The 17,344-nt window shown below is 43.2% G+C and overlaps 1 protein-coding gene across 3 annotated transcripts; it reads left to right on the forward strand.

Annotated features, from left to right (window-relative positions):
• Positions 1-19: 19 nt before the first annotated feature.
• myb (v-myb avian myeloblastosis viral oncogene homolog) lies at positions 20-13,203 on the forward strand. 3 transcript variants are annotated; one of them, XM_058056719.1, is made up of 16 exons: positions 20-152; positions 6,629-6,746; positions 6,814-6,885; positions 6,969-7,061; positions 8,315-8,535; positions 8,928-9,156; positions 9,234-9,296; positions 9,383-9,487; positions 9,819-10,019; positions 10,194-10,322; positions 10,506-10,624; positions 10,699-10,813; positions 10,892-10,987; positions 11,074-11,172; positions 11,897-11,980; positions 12,054-13,203. In XM_058056719.1, exons 2-16 carry the CDS (start codon positions 6,666-6,668, stop codon positions 12,150-12,152), a joined length of 1,806 nt encoding a protein of 601 aa, XP_057912702.1. In that variant the 5' UTR covers positions 20-152; positions 6,629-6,665; the 3' UTR covers positions 12,153-13,203. The 3 variants fall into 3 exon arrangements, with proteins under 3 accessions (XP_057912702.1, XP_057912701.1, XP_057912703.1); XM_058056718.1 differs by lacking the exon at positions 20-152 and adding an exon at positions 4,686-4,886; XM_058056720.1 differs by lacking the exons at positions 20-152; positions 10,194-10,322 and adding an exon at positions 4,690-4,886.
• The last annotated feature ends 4,141 nt before the right edge of the window (positions 13,204-17,344 follow it).

The following is a 17,344-nucleotide window of genomic DNA, read 5'->3' on the forward strand; positions in this document are numbered from 1 at the left end:
CGGGGAAAAGTGAGTGACTGGATCAAAGAATCAAAGAGGTTAACTGACGAACAAAGGATAAAAACACAGAACACAGGACAGTCCGCACCTGGCACTGACCCTGGCAGGATTCATCATTCAGTGTTGCAACCCTGTTCCTAATGATTTGACCGGTGAGTACATGCGTTTATTATAATTGAATTAAGAACATTTGAGAAACATGCTTGCTTTTTTTTTGCACTGTTAAACCATGCTGTACAACTTTTTGGTTTATTACTTGTATTTAGTTTTTAGCAAAATATTCCCACACGGTATGTATATTTTTCACTGTTTCATGTAATAAAAAGTGGCTTCAGGAGTGTGGTAATTTGAAAAAAAAACTTTGGACAGCCCTGATCTAGGTTTCAACTGAAAACACGCAGAGTGAAAAATAACATGATCCAGCCAGGTAAGTGTATGCTGGCGGTCTTGTCTGCAGTTTTATTAGCACCTTGTGATGATGACAAGGATAGAAATACCAAGACAATAATCTGATGAAAGCACAGGTGTAATATATGGACTTTTGCTTGAGGTTTGGTGAATGGCACCTGCCATGGTTGCTAGACTAAGACAAGTTCATTCATGCAGTGTTATCAACAAATATGACACAATCTTGATTAGCAGTCTTAAAAAAGAAAACTGACTTGCGACCCCAACCCGGAGTTTTTTTGCACCTTTAAATGTTTCTAGGACATCTCAAAGTCGCAAAAAAGCCCCACAACGGAGATGGAAAATATTGTCATAAGTAAGCATTGTGATTTTATCTCACAGCCACAAAACATTGAAAGGGGTAGCGTTGTTTCCATTCTACCAAAGTCTGTCAACTTCCTTTATCCAAACGTAATCAAATGAATTTGAGTGAGTCGCCGCTTTACAACAGTTGCCCCCCCACCCCGAAGGCCTTTTGTACCAAAAAAGTATCTGCTGGGCTGATTAGATGGATTAAACAGATGGATGGACAGATTGCTCCATGAATGGGTGGATCATCACATTTGTAATGTTACGTTGTCGTGTTTTTGCCCATCATTCGCAATCCTTATGTGGATTGTGCAGTCTGAAGATTTAAAAACAGCTCAAAAAAGGCAACTAATTATCAACATAATAAAGAACGCTACACCTTGCGTTAACTTTTCCAAACTCAAAAACAAAAGCACATCAGCAGCAGCGGCCTGAGGCATTGTGAGCCACTGTGTGGTGAAGCTAGTTGCGAGCCGGCTAACAGCTAGCCTGCGTGGTGTGGCGAGGTGTCACTACACCAGTAACATAGTTCTTTGGCATAACAATGTACCTGCTGTAGCTTGGTTAATATGGAGGCCACATAACGCAATGCAGCATTGCAGGTTGTATGTAGGTGCATCCCAGTAGGTACATCCTTAGCTGCTTTGAATTTATATCATTGGAACGTACAGAAAATACAAAGACATGCGTTCATGTCTCACATTTGGATGGTGAGCAAAATTACAAAAAAGTGCAGTTTTCCTTTAAAATACCGCTATTGACTATATATTATCGTTGACTGCTTTACATGCATCCATCCATAGTAATAATGCCACCAAACATGAAGGCATGAAGTCTATGCAATGAAGTGAAAGCTAATAGCTGCACATAGTCAATTACAGCACGGTAATCTCTGTCCAGATTACGATGTTGTATAGCAGCTCCAGAAAAAGGGGATGAAGACATAATCCTAGTGGTTGGCAGAGGGTATGAAGTAATGTTTTACATATTTTTTTTTTTACACTAAATCACCTCCGGAGTGCAATGCAAAACCTTTTGTCAGGCCGCGCAAATGAAAGAAATGAAGTCATGTGTAAGCTTATTATTTGATTATTCCTTGTATTAGTTCAGCAAGTGTTGCACTTGGTTCTTAATGCTTTTCACACATTCCCAACCACCGCCAACTTGCGATGAAACCCATGTGCAAAACACGCCTATCAGGTTACGGACAGACGTCCCAAGTGACTTCCACATATACAGGTAACATGTACAGTATATAATTTAGAGTAATAAACATTTTCAGTGGATAGTAAATCTGTACTTCTGTACAAGCTGTACGCTGACCTCCCTAAAAAGCAGTGAAGTACCAATTACTGTCCAAAGGTGTTGGAAACCTTTGGAAATACAAACACATATAAAATAACTTGCTTTGTATTATGACCCAGGTCGCTATGTGCACATCAAAATGAAGTTATGATAAAGATGTGTTCTTATATAGACATACAGATGACTTTATGGGCTTTATTTAATAATGTTGAATATTTAAAAGTTCTGTACTGTTTGTTAAGGGAGCAAACTTATGAAATAATACCCAACACCCCCAAGGACAAACTGCATGTAAATGCATACTTGCAAATGAAACCCATACTGTATAATATTAGCAGTATAGTTGCATGTTTTGCACCTAAAAAAAACCCAATGTTAAAAAGTACACATGGTTTTTTGAAAGTAAATAAGTTGCCAAGTGAGCATTATTGTAGTTTGAAAAGTTTGGAAAGCTATAAAAATGTACATGCCTGTGAATCATTTCACCTTTTCTCTAGTCTGAGAATCACTCAGACTAATGTGCTCCAAAATGAGTTCATAAACTTCCATCCATCCATTTTCTATACCACTTATCCTCATTAGGGTCAAGGGGGTATGCCGGAGCCTATCCCAGCTGTCTTTGGGCGAGAGGCGGGGTACACCCTGGACTCATCAGTTAATAAACCTAACTTGGAATTCGTTTTAAAGCAGATTCGCTTTGTTGCAGCTCCACTTTGCCAGCAAATCATACAGTGGTTTGTACAGATACATGAAGGGGTGGACGTGGGGGGCCCCAGACATTAAATAATTGAGAACCACTGTTGCACACCAGCAATAACCCTGCTAAATGATCATCAATTTATGACATGAATGACATTAGAGAAATACCACCTTGTTTGCTGCTGCTCCCAGCGCTGCGTTTGATAGTTTGGCTAGCATGCTATCTCAAGGCCAGAGGCCATCATTACATTAAAACAACATTCAAATGAGCCAACTTGTGCACACAAAGCTTTGCAAAGGGGAGAGGGGAGGAGCCATCTAAATGGCTGCTCTTAACCTGCCCAATCGCGCCCATGCAAATGTCCTGGGCCAAGATTCAATGGACCTCAGGCTGCCCTGCTTCAACCACTTGTGTATTTGCATAGCCTGGCTCTGCTCCCCTCAATTTGGTTTCAGATAACAAGATGGAGGTTTGTTTATTTTTAATATGGCCCTCGAGGGAAAAAAAAAGTGCACATTTAGAGCTTGTGCAGACTTGGGTTGGATATTTTTTGGGTTTTCATTTGCATAGGTGCAAATTTCCCTGCATGTTAAGTTGCCTCAATTGCTAGCAAGTATGTGTTACCACATGGATGCTGGCTGCAATATCATTAGATACATTGCAAGAAACTATCCCTCTAGACAAAAAAAAAAAACAGAGTGGAACAATGCATGTGTACACAGGTGTGGGATTTGAAGCCTACAGGCAAGGCAAACAAGCTGGCAACTATGTGACACATTATGATCATACACTATATTTAACACTACACGTGCATGCTTTAAGTTGCTAAAATAGCTCTCATTTCGTTCAGTCCACTTATTGCATTAGTCCACTGCCTTGTGTGTGTGTGCGCGAGTGTGTGAAGGCCACTATTTTGATGACTGCCCTGGGACAAAAGGCTCATCAGGGGTGATAGTAATTACAAGTGACCAGGACAATACGGTCGCGTATGGAGGAACTAATACAATGTGAAGACACATTTATACAAATAAAGCATTTACCCCTCCTCCTCCTCCAACATGCAGCCTCTTCTTCTTCATGAATGGCTGAGTGAAAACAGCCCATGTGCTGGGGGGAGGGGGAGGGGGGGACCAAAACAAAATCATAATACATATGCAGATCAATCCCCAGTATTCTTGTTTGGCTAAATGATTATTACTAGTTTAAAAGGCATGGACATAAATGAGAATACATTTTAAGATAACTGATGAACAGTGCACCCCCCTGCCCCCCCAAACATACTGTAACAGGAATTAAGTATTATCTGGTGCTCTGGTAAGTTTATTAACTGGTTTGGCTCTTAAAAAAATCAAGGCAGGCAGTGCATTTTATTCCCATACATAACAACTTATAGGTAAACTACTATGTTCTTTGTTCTTGCGAGGTTATAAACTCATGCGGCTCTTTTTTTTATTATCTTTAACCTTATCTACTCTGCAGCAGTGCATGCACTTCACTTTCCTCGCATGCCAAAAGGTCATTCCGCAATTGTTTACCTCGTCCCTGTACTACTAACTTCCTTCTCCCTTTTCACAAGAAAGAGAAGTAACTCTTGAAATTTGATGAAAAAAGAAGACAAAAAAAAGTTGAGCGCGGACCACCTGCCATAAACGCGCGGTTGCTGAGTGTGAGCGCACGAGTGCTTTCATGGAGTGCTCGTAAATTACAGTACCAGTCGACAGAGTGAATGGTGCTTGAGTGGTTAATGTGAATAGTACTTTTGGGGTTATAAGAAATTGGCATGTAGGAAATATTTAACTGAATCTGCCTTATTAACGGAGTTCGGTGAGTGTAAGGACTATAACTGTAACGTTACTACAGCGTTAAGACGTGAAGTGAACGTAGTGCGCATGCGTACTATGTAGAGCGCCAATTTTAGCGGGGCTCTGCCATGGGGGCCGGCGTGCGGTGGTGGGAGGAGGAGCTCTCGTAGTGGAGGCTCGCTGGAGTTTAAATTAATGTCAACCTGACTGCTTGCCGGTAGAACAAACCCCTGCGCGGATAGTGAAAGTGGGAGCGGATAGAAGCTTTTGTGAGGCAGCACACCGGGGGAAGTGACTGACATGACTCGGCGGCCGAGGAACAGGTGAGCCCCGCCACAACTAAAAAACACACATGTCGCTTTAAATTGTGCGTTGTTGCTTCAAGTCTTTCATACATTTTCCTCTGTTTTGTTTTGCTTGGTTTACTACTACTACTACTTTTGGGTAGGGGGGTCCGTGGGGGGGCTTGTGTCGCGCGCGCCCATGACAGGTGGTGGTCATCTGGTGGTCCTCGGCTGCTGGTGCTACTGCTGTCATTATTAGCATGCGGCAAAACGCTATGGATGTGTGCGTGGTGCGCATGTGCGCCGAGAGTATTTGTTGTATCACATTTATTGCATATGCGTTTTATTGGTGTACTTCACCTCATCAAAGGCAGCCGCGTTTTCACTTTCATACTTACTTATTACGGTAGATCACTCAAGTGGAAGTGCAAAGGTCCGCAACCCTCTACCCTTATTACACTTTACTGTCATCTTTTCTTGGATAGACGTGTGTGTGTGAGCAGCAAAGCTAGGTACTTAACTTACTACACGTCATCCCAAACCTGTAAAACTATCAATCAGGAAGTTGTGCCTCTTGATAATGTTGAGAAAAATCATCATCATCATCTTACATCTTCACCTGTTGCGCTACAGCAGCACCTACCTATCTGATTGGCTGCAGTGTGTGTGTGTGTGTGTGTGTGTGTGTGTTCACCAAACCATGCCTGTGGATGGCCATATGCATGTGTTCACTAATATGGTACTGTTTTTATGACTATGTATGATGCAGTGTGGCCATTTTCTATAGAGTAGGTCAACATTTTATTGCAGTAGATCAAAGTCACTTTCACACTTGTCTCATTTAACAAGCTCACACACCTTATTGCATCAGGCACACAAATGCAGAATAAAGTCCCCCCCCCCCCCCCCATACTGTAAATAGCCCACCCTTCCATCAACATGTCCTGTAATTTGAAGAGAATTCCTGGTCATCTATGTGGCTTGCATTACTACCACAGGTAAAAAAGTCAATTTAAGCTTAAATAAACAGATTATATTAGGTCAGACTTCCAAAATAACCCAAATAAAGCTTGTAACAAGGAAATATTAAAGTAAAAAAAAAAACATTACTCATTACTTGGTACTTTTCCAGGGAAAGTTTTGGTAAAGTACCCGAGTAAGGTTTTAAAAATTCCCAGGTAAATGAGAGAAGCTCTTCCTGGATGGAAAAGGGGCTATTTGTGTGTTTGCGAGCAGCGAGTCTATAAATGATATGACTCCATTGCCGGGCTGTTGGAAAATGCATAGCTGTCAATCAGGAAGTTTGGGTGTCCTGATTAAGTAGACAAACATCAGCGCAAACATCTTATCCGTGTAGTTCCTGTTCACCTGTTGCACTGCGGCACCTTACCTTGCCTCCACATTGTGCCTGCTCTACATTCTGATTGGCTGTAGAGTGTGTGTGTGTGTGTGTGTGTGCGGTGTACAATCCGTCTGCAGGTCTGAACACGCCGAGCTCGTGAAATTTCGATGACATGTGCCGATCCCAGTATCTGTAGAAACCAAAAACATAAGAACCTGTTCATCCATAAAGTCACCCCCCCCTCCACTTTCCCTCCACGACTTGTGGGTGTCTTGGCTGAACGCCTGCACCCAAACCTTCAAGAATGACTTGTTCTGTGCCCGTGTGTGTGTGTGTGTGTGTGTGTGTCAGTACTGTACTGTCTATGCTGATTTAAAGGAATAGAAAAGTAGTGACTGTTATTATTTAAAAGAGTTAATAGGTCTGCTATCTCTTTCAGTGTTTACAGCAGTGAGGAGGATGAGGAGGAGACTGAGATGTATGATCACGATTACGACGGCACAATGGTAAAGCCCGGTAAACGGCAGCTTGGGAAAACGCGCTGGACAAGGGAGGAGGTAAGTTTGTGACAGAAGAAAACACACAACATTGACCTTTTACTCATTCCATCCTTTCATTGTCCAGGATGAGAAGTTGAAGAAGCTCGTCGAGCTTCACGGATCAGAAGACTGGAAAGTCATCGCAAGTTTACTATCTGTGAGTAAACCACGCCACCGTAGACACACTTTGGTTTGTTTGTGTCGGCTAAAGTTGACGATTCTTTGTGATGTGACCACCAGAACCGTACGGATGTGCAGTGTCAGCACAGATGGCAAAAGGTTCTCAACCCAGAGCTAATCAAAGGGCCCTGGACCAAAGAAGAAGACCAGCGGGTAAGAAGGGGAGCCCATTCCTTGGGGTTTTCATGATCAATTTTGTTCACATGGGCAACCTGGACTGAACTTTGTTTGACTCCTGGTCTTGTGTACGCTTGCAGATTTTGGTTAAACCGGATTATGATTAACCATCATTTTGAAAAATTCCAGTTTGACACATCCAAGTGTAAACAGGAAGTCACACAAATAGAAACAAACGCTAAATATTTCTTGGTAAGCAGGACCACTTAAAAGAACTGCCTTTAGGCCGGTATCTCCAAATATTGGACGGAAGAGAGTACAATATAGCAGTGGCTTGGGGAAAATTAAGAAAAAAACATACCTTTAAACATGCTAAGCTATATTGACTGTAAAAGCCCCTTTTAGCTCTTGTGATGAGATAGGTGAGCGGAAAATGCCAAAATAAACACCAGGGAGTTCGTGCATTAACAAGCGATGATATCAAATGGATTTAGGAAAAGCAGAAGCCATTGTAGTTTATTCAAAATGTTTATAAATTGAATTTGTTTTGTGTTGTTTGACCTCTTAAAGGGAAAGTGCACCTTTTTTGGAATTTTGGCCATCACCTTATATGAGACATGAACACACATATTACTCTTTTCTGTGCATTCTGTGCCTTCTGAACAAACGTTATGGGGCGGCATTGCGGGCGAGTGCTTAGCATGCAGACCTCACAGCTAGGAGACCAGGGTTCAATTCCACCCTCGGCCATCTCTGTGTGGAGTTTACATGTTCTCCCTGTGCATGCGTGGGTTTTCTCCAGGTACTCCGGTTTCCTCCCACATTCCAAAAACATGCTAGGTTAATTGGCGACTCCAAATTGTCCATAGGTATGAATGTGAGTGGGAGTGTGAATGGTTGTTTGTCTATATGTGCCCTGTGATTGGCTGGCGACCGTTGGAATAGGCTCCAGCACCCTTGTGAGGAAAAGTGGTAGAAAATGAATGAATGAATGAACAAACGTTATGCAACACCACCAACCTGCAAGGGAGGTGTTTTTTGGACATGTCCGATGGGTGCTTGTATTTCCACCCAGACGCCACTGTAATGATTAGCAGGGTGGCTAACGTTCCATTGGAAACTCCCTGGGTGCTCGGCAGGTGTTGCCAGTCACCTACACAGAGATAAAGAAGGGGGGGGGGGGGGGATTTTTCTGGAAGGTGTCATCCATTTTAATGGTCACACACCCTTTTTTTATTATTGGCAGCGTCCCCTCCATTCTTTTCACTGTCGTCTTATCTCCCCTGCAGGTGATAGAGCTGGTTCAAAAGTACGGTGCTAAGCGCTGGTCGGTCATCGCCAAGCACCTGAAGGGGCGCATCGGCAAGCAGTGCCGCGAGCGATGGCACAACCACCTCAACCCAGAGGTGAAGAAGACCTCGTGGACCGAAGAGGAGGACCGCATCATCTACCAGGCACACGAGAAGCTGGGCAACCGCTGGGCTGAGATTGCGAAGCTTCTCCCTGGCAGGTGAGCGTTTTTGTTGGACTTGTAAAGGATGGAATGAAATGAGTCGGGGTGTCACGAGACAATAAGATATGAGATACAGTACATTTTTAAGATAAATATAATAAAAAATATTGCAGTCTACTATCATTTAATTTCTACTAAGTGACCTTGCAGAGTAGTGGCCACGCTTCCACCCACCGAGACAAAGAGTTGGAACAAATGCACAAAGGTGCTGAAACCAATGCACAGAGTGAACCCTCTTCCTGCCTGTTGGCATGGCAATACATTGAACCCGGCAAAATGATCAAGTTCATTTGCATTTGTTGTGTGATTAATTCATTTACTATCATCCCAAGCTTTTTTTGTTTTGAGAACTTGTGTGAAATAAGTGAACGTTCTGTTTGGCCCACAAGGACGGACAACGCCATCAAGAACCACTGGAACTCCACCATGAGGCGCAAGGTGGAGCAGGAGGGCTACCTGCAGAGCGCGGCCAAGGGCGTCGGCTCGCCGCTCTCGGTCGGCCACGGCTACACCAAGCCCAGCTCCCACCTCATGGCGTTCCCGCATCAATCACCCAGTCACACGCAGCTTCCTGCCACGTCGCCGCTCAGCTACTCGTACATGTCAGACGCACAGAGAGTGAGTTGAGCGCAAATTGGCGTGTGTGTTTCCGGGTACGTGTTGTTTGTTTAACTGACTTGTGATTGGCTACTCAGGTGCCCTTTCCTTTGGCCTTGCACTTCCTGAGCATCCCCCAGCACAGAACCACCGCTAAACAGGTAAACATGGCGATAAAGTAATAATAAAATAGTAATAGTAGAAGTTAGCTCTCGTTTATTTATGTGGCTTGTTCCTCATGTTTCAGAGACACTACGGTGAGGAGGACCCTGATAAGGAGAAGAGGGTGAAAGAGATCGAACTGCTGCTCATGTCGACAGAGAACGAGCTGAGAGGCCAGCCATCACTACCAGTGAGTGTGTGTGAATGTGTGTGTGTGTTTGACAACAGGATTTATGTGCACATAGCCTGACCTGGGGCTTAGGAGACAGCGGTTAGCTTTGTGTGAATACGATGGAGGAAACATCTGGGGGTGCCTGTTGCTGCAGAAGTGATGAAACAGGACCTCGCGTATGTGTGTGTGTGTATGTGCATGTGTGTGTCCACGACCCCTTGTGCAACACAACACGGCTGTCACCCTCCTGCCAACTTCAGTTCCCTTTCTGCTTTTCTTCCATTTCGACGCCCCTTCTCTTATTGTCAGGCTTGCACTTTCACTAACATGCTGTTCTTTTTCCCGCCAGATCAACTTGCCTTATCCAAGCTGGGCCAGCCAGAGCCCTTTGACCCACACCTTAGAGGGCGTGGCCATGTCATTACCTCATCACCAGGCCGCCGCTCCGGCCCTGCCTTTGGATCAGAGTTGCCTGCCCGAGGGGAGCGCCTCTGGTTCGCCTGGCGACGGCAACGATGACACCAACGCCATCCAGTCTGTGCTTGACTTGGTAAGCCTCTACGTTACATCGCTTCTACTTCCTGGTTGGACACAGCACCTGACTTCAGGACACGATGTACAGTAAATCCTGCCAGTGCTGCCGTGTCTTAGCATGTAGCATAGTTTTTTTTTTTTATCCACCCGTGGGCGTTGACCCGTCATCTCCCGCCCCCCCTTTCCCCAGACCTTCGCCTCAGTGAGTGAGGCCGGTACCGGCGGTATCTTGGAAAAGAGCACTCTCAAAACAAACTCGTTCCTCTGCTCAACTCCCAAGTCCTCGGCTGTCAAAAGGCTTCCCTTTTCACCCTGGCAGGTAGTCAGCCGCCTGCCATCAGAAGCCAATCAATCACCAGTCTGTCCATCACAGCCAATCATTGACATTCTCCCTCCTCCCCATCACTCTGTCCCACCACCAAGCCACTTCTCTCCATTTTTAACTCTAATCCTACACATCAACGTCTTTTCTTACCTTTTTTGATTTGTGTGTGTCTCACAGTTTCTCAACCAGTCCATGAGCCCAGAACACTCGGACAGCGAGCACCTTCCGCTGAGCTCGCCCGTGGACGCCAAGCCCCTCCCAGACAACGCCGTCAGACCTCAGAAGGAGAATGACATGTGAGCAGCAGCGACTTGTTGAGTAGCACAGATTTGCAGCAGTACCCTTGAACGATAAATGTTCCCCGTTGTAGGTTCAGAACTCCGAACATCCGCCGTTCCATCCTGGAGTCGTCACCTCGCACACCCACGCCTTTCAGGTCCGCCTTGGCCCTGCAGGAGGCCAAGTATGGGCCGCTCAAAATGCTGGTGAGCACATACAGAATGTCCTTGTGTATCTTTCAGTCATTTTGAGGAGTCTCATTGTTGTGTTTTCTGTGTTTTCAGAATGCTCCTTTGGATCAGCAGCATGTGGACACCATCAAGCAGGAGCCGATGGAGTGCGCCATTGAGCACCCGCCTCTGAAGAAGATCAAACAAGAGGTAACAAAGAGGAAGCACACTAACATGCAATTTACTTCCAATTTGGAGAAATGATCACATGATCTGACCATGTTTTCTTGCCCAAGGTGGAGTCGCCATGTGAGAGGAGTCCATACATGCAATGGGAAGGACAGGACCTTCACACACAGCTCTTCTCACCAAATGGGGCCGCACAGGAAGTGCCAGTAAGTGGAACTGGGAGACAAATTAGACGCTAACCTGCCAAAATAGCATATAACGTACATCAACATATGATTTATACTGCTGTCACTCAGGACTCTTATTTATTTGATGTAACTTTGCTATAAGCTATATACTCTTGCTTTTTGTTTTTTTCTCATCTTTACTTCATGGTAGGGGTGTCACAAGAGCTTGTGAGTTTAAAACATGACAAGACTCTTCCTTTAGAAAGCAATGTCCCGTGGGCAGTGGGCCTGGTAGGATAAGACATAAATGGATCAATCGCACAATAAATGGAACTGACCTCCATGCCTCAATGTATTGCCATAGAACAATGGCATGAACAGAGTGAGACTTTTTGTCAGAGTGCAGAAGAGTGTAACGTAGCAGAAATGAAATGAGTAGATTGTCATAGATTTTTTTAAAATCTTTTTTCATTATAGCTACACTTATATATTGCTACATTCTCCATTCCTTTCTCTTGAATTAGAAAACACAGGAAGTGAACCAGACTGTTATGAACAAATTGTAAACAAAAGCACTATTGGATATAAGATACGGTATGTATGAATGATCAGTAACACATATGTAGAAGGGGTACGATTAAATAAGCTCTGCGTCTTCCTACTCCTTTTCAGTGGTTTTGTGCAAAAGTAAGCATGTGATGTTCCTGGTTAAACATGTCTCAAACAAACAAAGACTCATTTGATGTTGTCTTCCTTCAACCAGGACTTGATTACAAGCTCGCTACTGAGTGAAGACGCACACAAAACCTACCACCTCCCTCTCAGGGCCGCCGACAGCCAACTACCGGTATGTAACCCACAGCCACCGCCATCGCAATATCACTGAAAGCCGATTCTGACGGTTATTCTGGCCCCGACAGCCGCTCAACTCCTGGGGCAAAGCGGAGGATCACATCCTGGTGGCCGAGCAGAGCCACAAGTACATCAACGCCTTCCCGACGAGGACGCTGGTCGTGTAGACGTCACCCCATGATGATGATGATGGTCATATTTGTTGTGGTACAACAGTTGGGAGGGGCTCCACACCACTGGTCAGCCAACCAAAGACTATATATTATTTTCATATATAGAGAATTGCTTTCGTTTTTTTTATACGTTTGGTCTTGTTGTCTATGTTTGCGTCATAAACGGGGGTAACTATATCTTTGGCAACGGGCTTTATTGTTCATTCTGAATTTCTGATATTAATATAAAGAACAAGTTGATTAATTTATTTGCTGTTTGACATGTTTTTATTTTCAACAATTGGCCAATGGAGCAGTGTTGGAAGATAAAGTATTTAAGCCCTCTTAGCATTATCCAGTTGCATCTTCATGCATTGAAAACTGACCTGTTTATTATTTTTTATTTTTCAAAAGGCTGTAATGGGTCTACTGAAAATTTCAAGTGTTTGGTGCGTGTGCCAATGTAAAACACTTCAAACTACTGAACAAGCTGTATAGTATATCAGTCACGTTTTACGCAGCAGAAAGAGACAACCTTCCTAGTATTAACCGTTTACCACATTGTCACCTTTTTCAATTTCACACGTTCCATGAACAAACATCTATGTATCTATACAGTATATATCCATATGTTGGTTTGTTTATCAAATGAGCCTATTCTGTGTGAAACCACAAGCTTCATCCAGATATCAAAATGCACTTGAATTTTCTAAATTTTAAAGAAAAAAACAAAAAACAGAGTACTAAACACTGATATTTTATGACAAGTCTGGCAGCGACTGTGCATGGTATGCTGCCGGTGTTGTTTTTTTCAACATTTCTTTCAATAGTTTTGTGTATCCAATCAGCATTTTATTTTCTTTACCAAAGACTGCAGTAGCCCATTTCAAACACTTAGGCGGTCATTTTGTTTTTTGTTTTTAAGAAAAATACATGTTTTATACGTTGTTTCATACTAGCTTGTGTGCTAAAATGATTGTTTATGAAAGCTTTTATCAGCCAAGTTTTCACATTTTTTATACTTTTCCATACTGCCTAGTAAATAAAGTGTGTTTTTTTATTACAACCTTGTGTTGATTTTTTTTTTTCATCATAAACTTTGTAGTTGTGCAAATAAGCCAAGAGAAAATCGGTGGAGTTCCACAAGGCTCAATTCTTAACCCAGAGAGTTTGCTCTTCAACCTTGTGTTTGTGTATGTGTATTTTTAAAGGTAAATTAGAGATTGAAGAGAACTTCATTTTGGCAATGTTGTAGTAAGGCTTTTTACATTTGGAGTTCCACCAGGTTCAATACTTAACCCACAGGGTTTTACAGTTTACTCTGCAACTTTGTACCTGTTTTTGTATATTTGTCGACAAATTACATCGTAAACTTTATTTTGTTAGCGTTGTAGTGAGATGTTTTATATTTGAAGCCAAAAGTAGCACCACAATTCACAGACACACGTTTATGATTAATGACACATAACCGGCCCTATATTTACCCCTATCCATCCACCTGCACCCTAACAAGCAAAACAAAAACCCTTCGAAAGTCTCAGAGGGAACGCTTATGATATGAATGTATCTTTTATCAGTGTGAATGGAGTGGGTGGGGATGCGGAGGGTTTATGGGGGGGCTTGCACCAGGCAGACTTTCACATTTGGAATTTTACCGCACCAAAAAACTCCCCCCAAAGCCCCAAAGCCCACGAGACACGCAGACACCTGCTTCCACCCAGTGAGAAGGCAGCTGTGTGTGTGTGTGTGTGTGTGTGTGTGTGCGGTTTGTTGGCAAAAACACCAGTCAGATGCTGTGAGAAGACATAACGTACTGTGGTGTCACCCTGGACATTCAATGACCCAACGCAAAAACATGTTCTTGTGAGAATTTAGTCAAGAATTAACAATAATAATAATAATAGTAATAAAAATGGGCTGCACGGCGGTCGAGTGAGACCCGAGTTCAATCCCACCCTTGGCCATCTCTGTGTGGAGTTTGCATGTTCTCCCCGTGCATGTGTGGGTTTTCTCCGGGTACTCCGGTTTCCTCCCACATTCCAAAAACATGCTAGGTTAATTGGCGACTCCAAATTGTCCATAGGTATGAATGTGAGTGTGAATGGTTGTTTGTCTATATGTGCCCTGTGATTGGTTGGCAACCAGTCCAGGGTGTACCCCGCCTCTCGCCCGAAGACAGCTGGGATAGGCTCCAGCACCCCCGCGACCCTCGTGAGGACAAGCGGTAGAAAATGAATAATAATAATAATAATAAAGCTTTAATGTTGAATATTTTTCAATTTTTTTCTGAATTTTTTGTTGTCCGGCCAAAAAACAAACAAAAAAACACACACATAAAGGTAGCAGACGCGCTACACTTAATTCAGCCGTTACGATGTCAGAGTATCATTCAAATATCAAATAATAATAATAATGAAATAATAATAATAATTAATAATAATAATTTAATAGTTAAATAAAATAAAGTAACATATAAATATCTAAAAAAAACTTTTAAACCACAAAAACAGTGTATATATATTTTTTTTATAATAGTGCCAGTAGTAAACCGGTGGTGTTCCACAGGGCTCAACGCTGAGCCTCAAGATTTTTACAGCATGGTTCTATATTAGTGCATTAGTACATTTTCTGATGCATGTTGCTGTTTTGCAGAAAAATAAACATTATATATCCTACAAAAATGTCATTAAAAACCATTGTACGACAACATTTATTTTCATGGGGGGGTTTAAGTCTGTTTTGCGGTTTTTGTTAGGGCAAAATTCTGTCAAATCTATACATATTTTGCATGAATTTTCAGACAAAATCCCACTGAAAAAAAGCTGACCACTACTGTACATGTGAGTGCCCCCCAAAAAACAACAAGAAAAAAACCAAGCCCTCGTTGAGCAGGAGGTGCTTTTATCTAATAGTAGCAGCACATGAGGAATGTTATCATTGCGTTGCATTCGCCATGTGAGCCAGGACCACATGAGACCGTGATAATGGACAGCAACTTGTCTTCTCAGTACTTTTGAAAGTATCAAGTATACCCTCAAATGTAAAAGCAGAAGCTTCCGCATTTTTTTTGGAAAGGCATGCTTTCCCTTTTCAAATCAAACGTGTCTGTCGTAAGCTGATTGGCTCATAAATTCAGTTTGACATGTCGCAATGGATTTATAGCCGGATGTTGCAGAAGTGGCGGGCTCACTTACACACATATACACAAACACAAACACACACATCATGCACTTACAGTACTGGTGCACTCTGGCCTTGCATAGATTACTCGGGTCTGATTTCCTCATTCCCTGGACGCTGTTGAGGTCGGAGAGACAAGGGCGGCCGCTCCCTGCTGCCAGCGGTCAGGTAGGAGGGCTGGGCTGGGCTGCTCGGGTCTGATAACCCCCCCTCCCCCGGCCTCCCCATCCATGGTACCAAGATGAGGAGAGTAATGAAGGCAGGGTAGGGATATTAACAATGAAGTGGTGTCAGCAGGGTTCATCGGAATGTTAGCCACTTCCAGCGTCTGCTTTCTAATTCAATGGCAGAAAGATTACAATGTTAGAAATATTCATTTACATAACGATATACAACAATGTCAATCATACCTGTCAGGCCTTTGGTTTTTGGTATGTCGATTTTTCCCATAGGACTTTCTTCGGGTTGTTTGGTTGGAAATTGTATCAGTCTAGAATGGAATGAGAAAAATATATACATAAACAAATAAATTAATGATAAATTATAGTATACATTTCAATAATTCATTCATTCATTTTGTACCGCTTATCCTCACAAGAGTCGCGGGGGTGCTGGAGCCTATCCCAGCTGTCTTCGGGCGAGAGACGGGGTACACCCTGGACTGGTGGCCAGCCAATCACAGGGCACATATAGACAAACAACCATTCACACTCACATTCATACCTATGGACAATTTGGAGTCGCCAATTAACCTAGCATGTTTTTGGAATGTGGGAGGAAACCGGAGTACCCGGAGAAAACCCATGCATGCACGGGGGGAACATGCAAACTCCATCGAACTCCGATCTCCTAGCTGTGAGGTCTGCGCGCTAACCACTCGACCGCCGTGCAGCCACATTGCAATAAAATAAAATAAAATTACATTTAATTTAAATTTCATTATAAATAAAAATAAATGACAATGTAAAATAAGTTGATTTTCATAACTTTTTAAAACAAAATATACACAAAAATAAAATGAATAAATAAATAAATAATTATTGTGCTGAAATTTCATGAATTTGGATCTTTTTTGATTACTTCAATTGGCCATAGACAATACTGTCTGTAAACAATAACAAATACTGTGTTAGTGCAACACAACTGCTGTGCTACAGCACAAAGATGCTAGCCATGGTGGCCGACCTTGCACCTAGCCTTGCAGACAGAAGTAAAGATGCTGGACCTGCTCGTCCCAAGTGGTCCTTCCGCCACGTGAGGCCCTCCACACACGCACACAAACACCTACAATCACAAAAGGCACACATACAGCAACACAGATTGAGCGTAGATACACGACGACCAGAGGCGGTGTGAACAGATAGGGGGAGGCGGCAGACGACAAAAAAAAGAGTGAGCGACCGAGACCCCGACTGTTAGCGCTGCTGCTGAGGTGATTAGGCTCTTCGCTTTACAGTTAGCGCCGGCCCAGATTTGGACACCATTCGTTGACGGCCGTTTGTTTGTTGTTTTTCCTTGGGGGACAAAGAAAAAGAAAAAAGACGCGTAGAGACATGTGCGTAGAGCAGATAGGCCCCGACAATAACTGTACATTTTGGGGGAATAAAGTAGGTCAGTACTGCCAAGGTGGTGCCAACTGTGTCAAAGTGCAACATGGACCAAAAAGGGGGCGTACGGTTTGTGGAAGACCTAATGAACGACTGGAGAAAAGACCTCCGCCGAGGCCTGAACACTTCCAGGTCTTCCTCCATAAGCTCATTCAGATACTCTACATTAAGTTGCATATTAGAAAGGAGCTGATTTGACTTGTGCTGCGGACTAGCAGCTTGGCTACCCAGCATGCTTTGCGGGCACCGTTTGCGTTTGTTTGTCAAATTTTAAGCTTTGCATGTTCTACATTAAATGAAACTTTAACTATTTCCATCAGGGAAAACAGCTAATAGGAAACTGGTGGCATCCCACAAGGCTCAACATTAGGGCCCCAATATTTTGACAGCATATGTGGACAAACAATTGTCAAAGTTGCT

Source organism: Doryrhamphus excisus, chromosome 19 (assembly GCF_030265055.1).
Source record: "Doryrhamphus excisus isolate RoL2022-K1 chromosome 19, RoL_Dexc_1.0, whole genome shotgun sequence".
Classification (NCBI taxonomy): domain Eukaryota; kingdom Metazoa; phylum Chordata; class Actinopteri; order Syngnathiformes; family Syngnathidae; genus Doryrhamphus; species Doryrhamphus excisus.

What these genes read in the sequence shown, in the direction of transcription:
- myb (XM_058056718.1), top strand. Translation starts at nt 4,864, where the DNA reads ATGACTCGGCGGCCGAGGAACAG. An exon ending in GAGGCCAGCCATCACTACCA is followed by an intron (nt 9,488 to 9,818) that starts GTGAGTGTGTGT and finishes TTTTCCCGCCAG; the next exon opens with ATCAACTTGCCTTATCCAAG. An exon ending in CCTCAGAAGGAGAATGACAT is followed by an intron (nt 10,625 to 10,698) that starts GTGAGCAGCAGC and finishes TCCCCGTTGTAG; the next exon opens with GTTCAGAACTCCGAACATCC.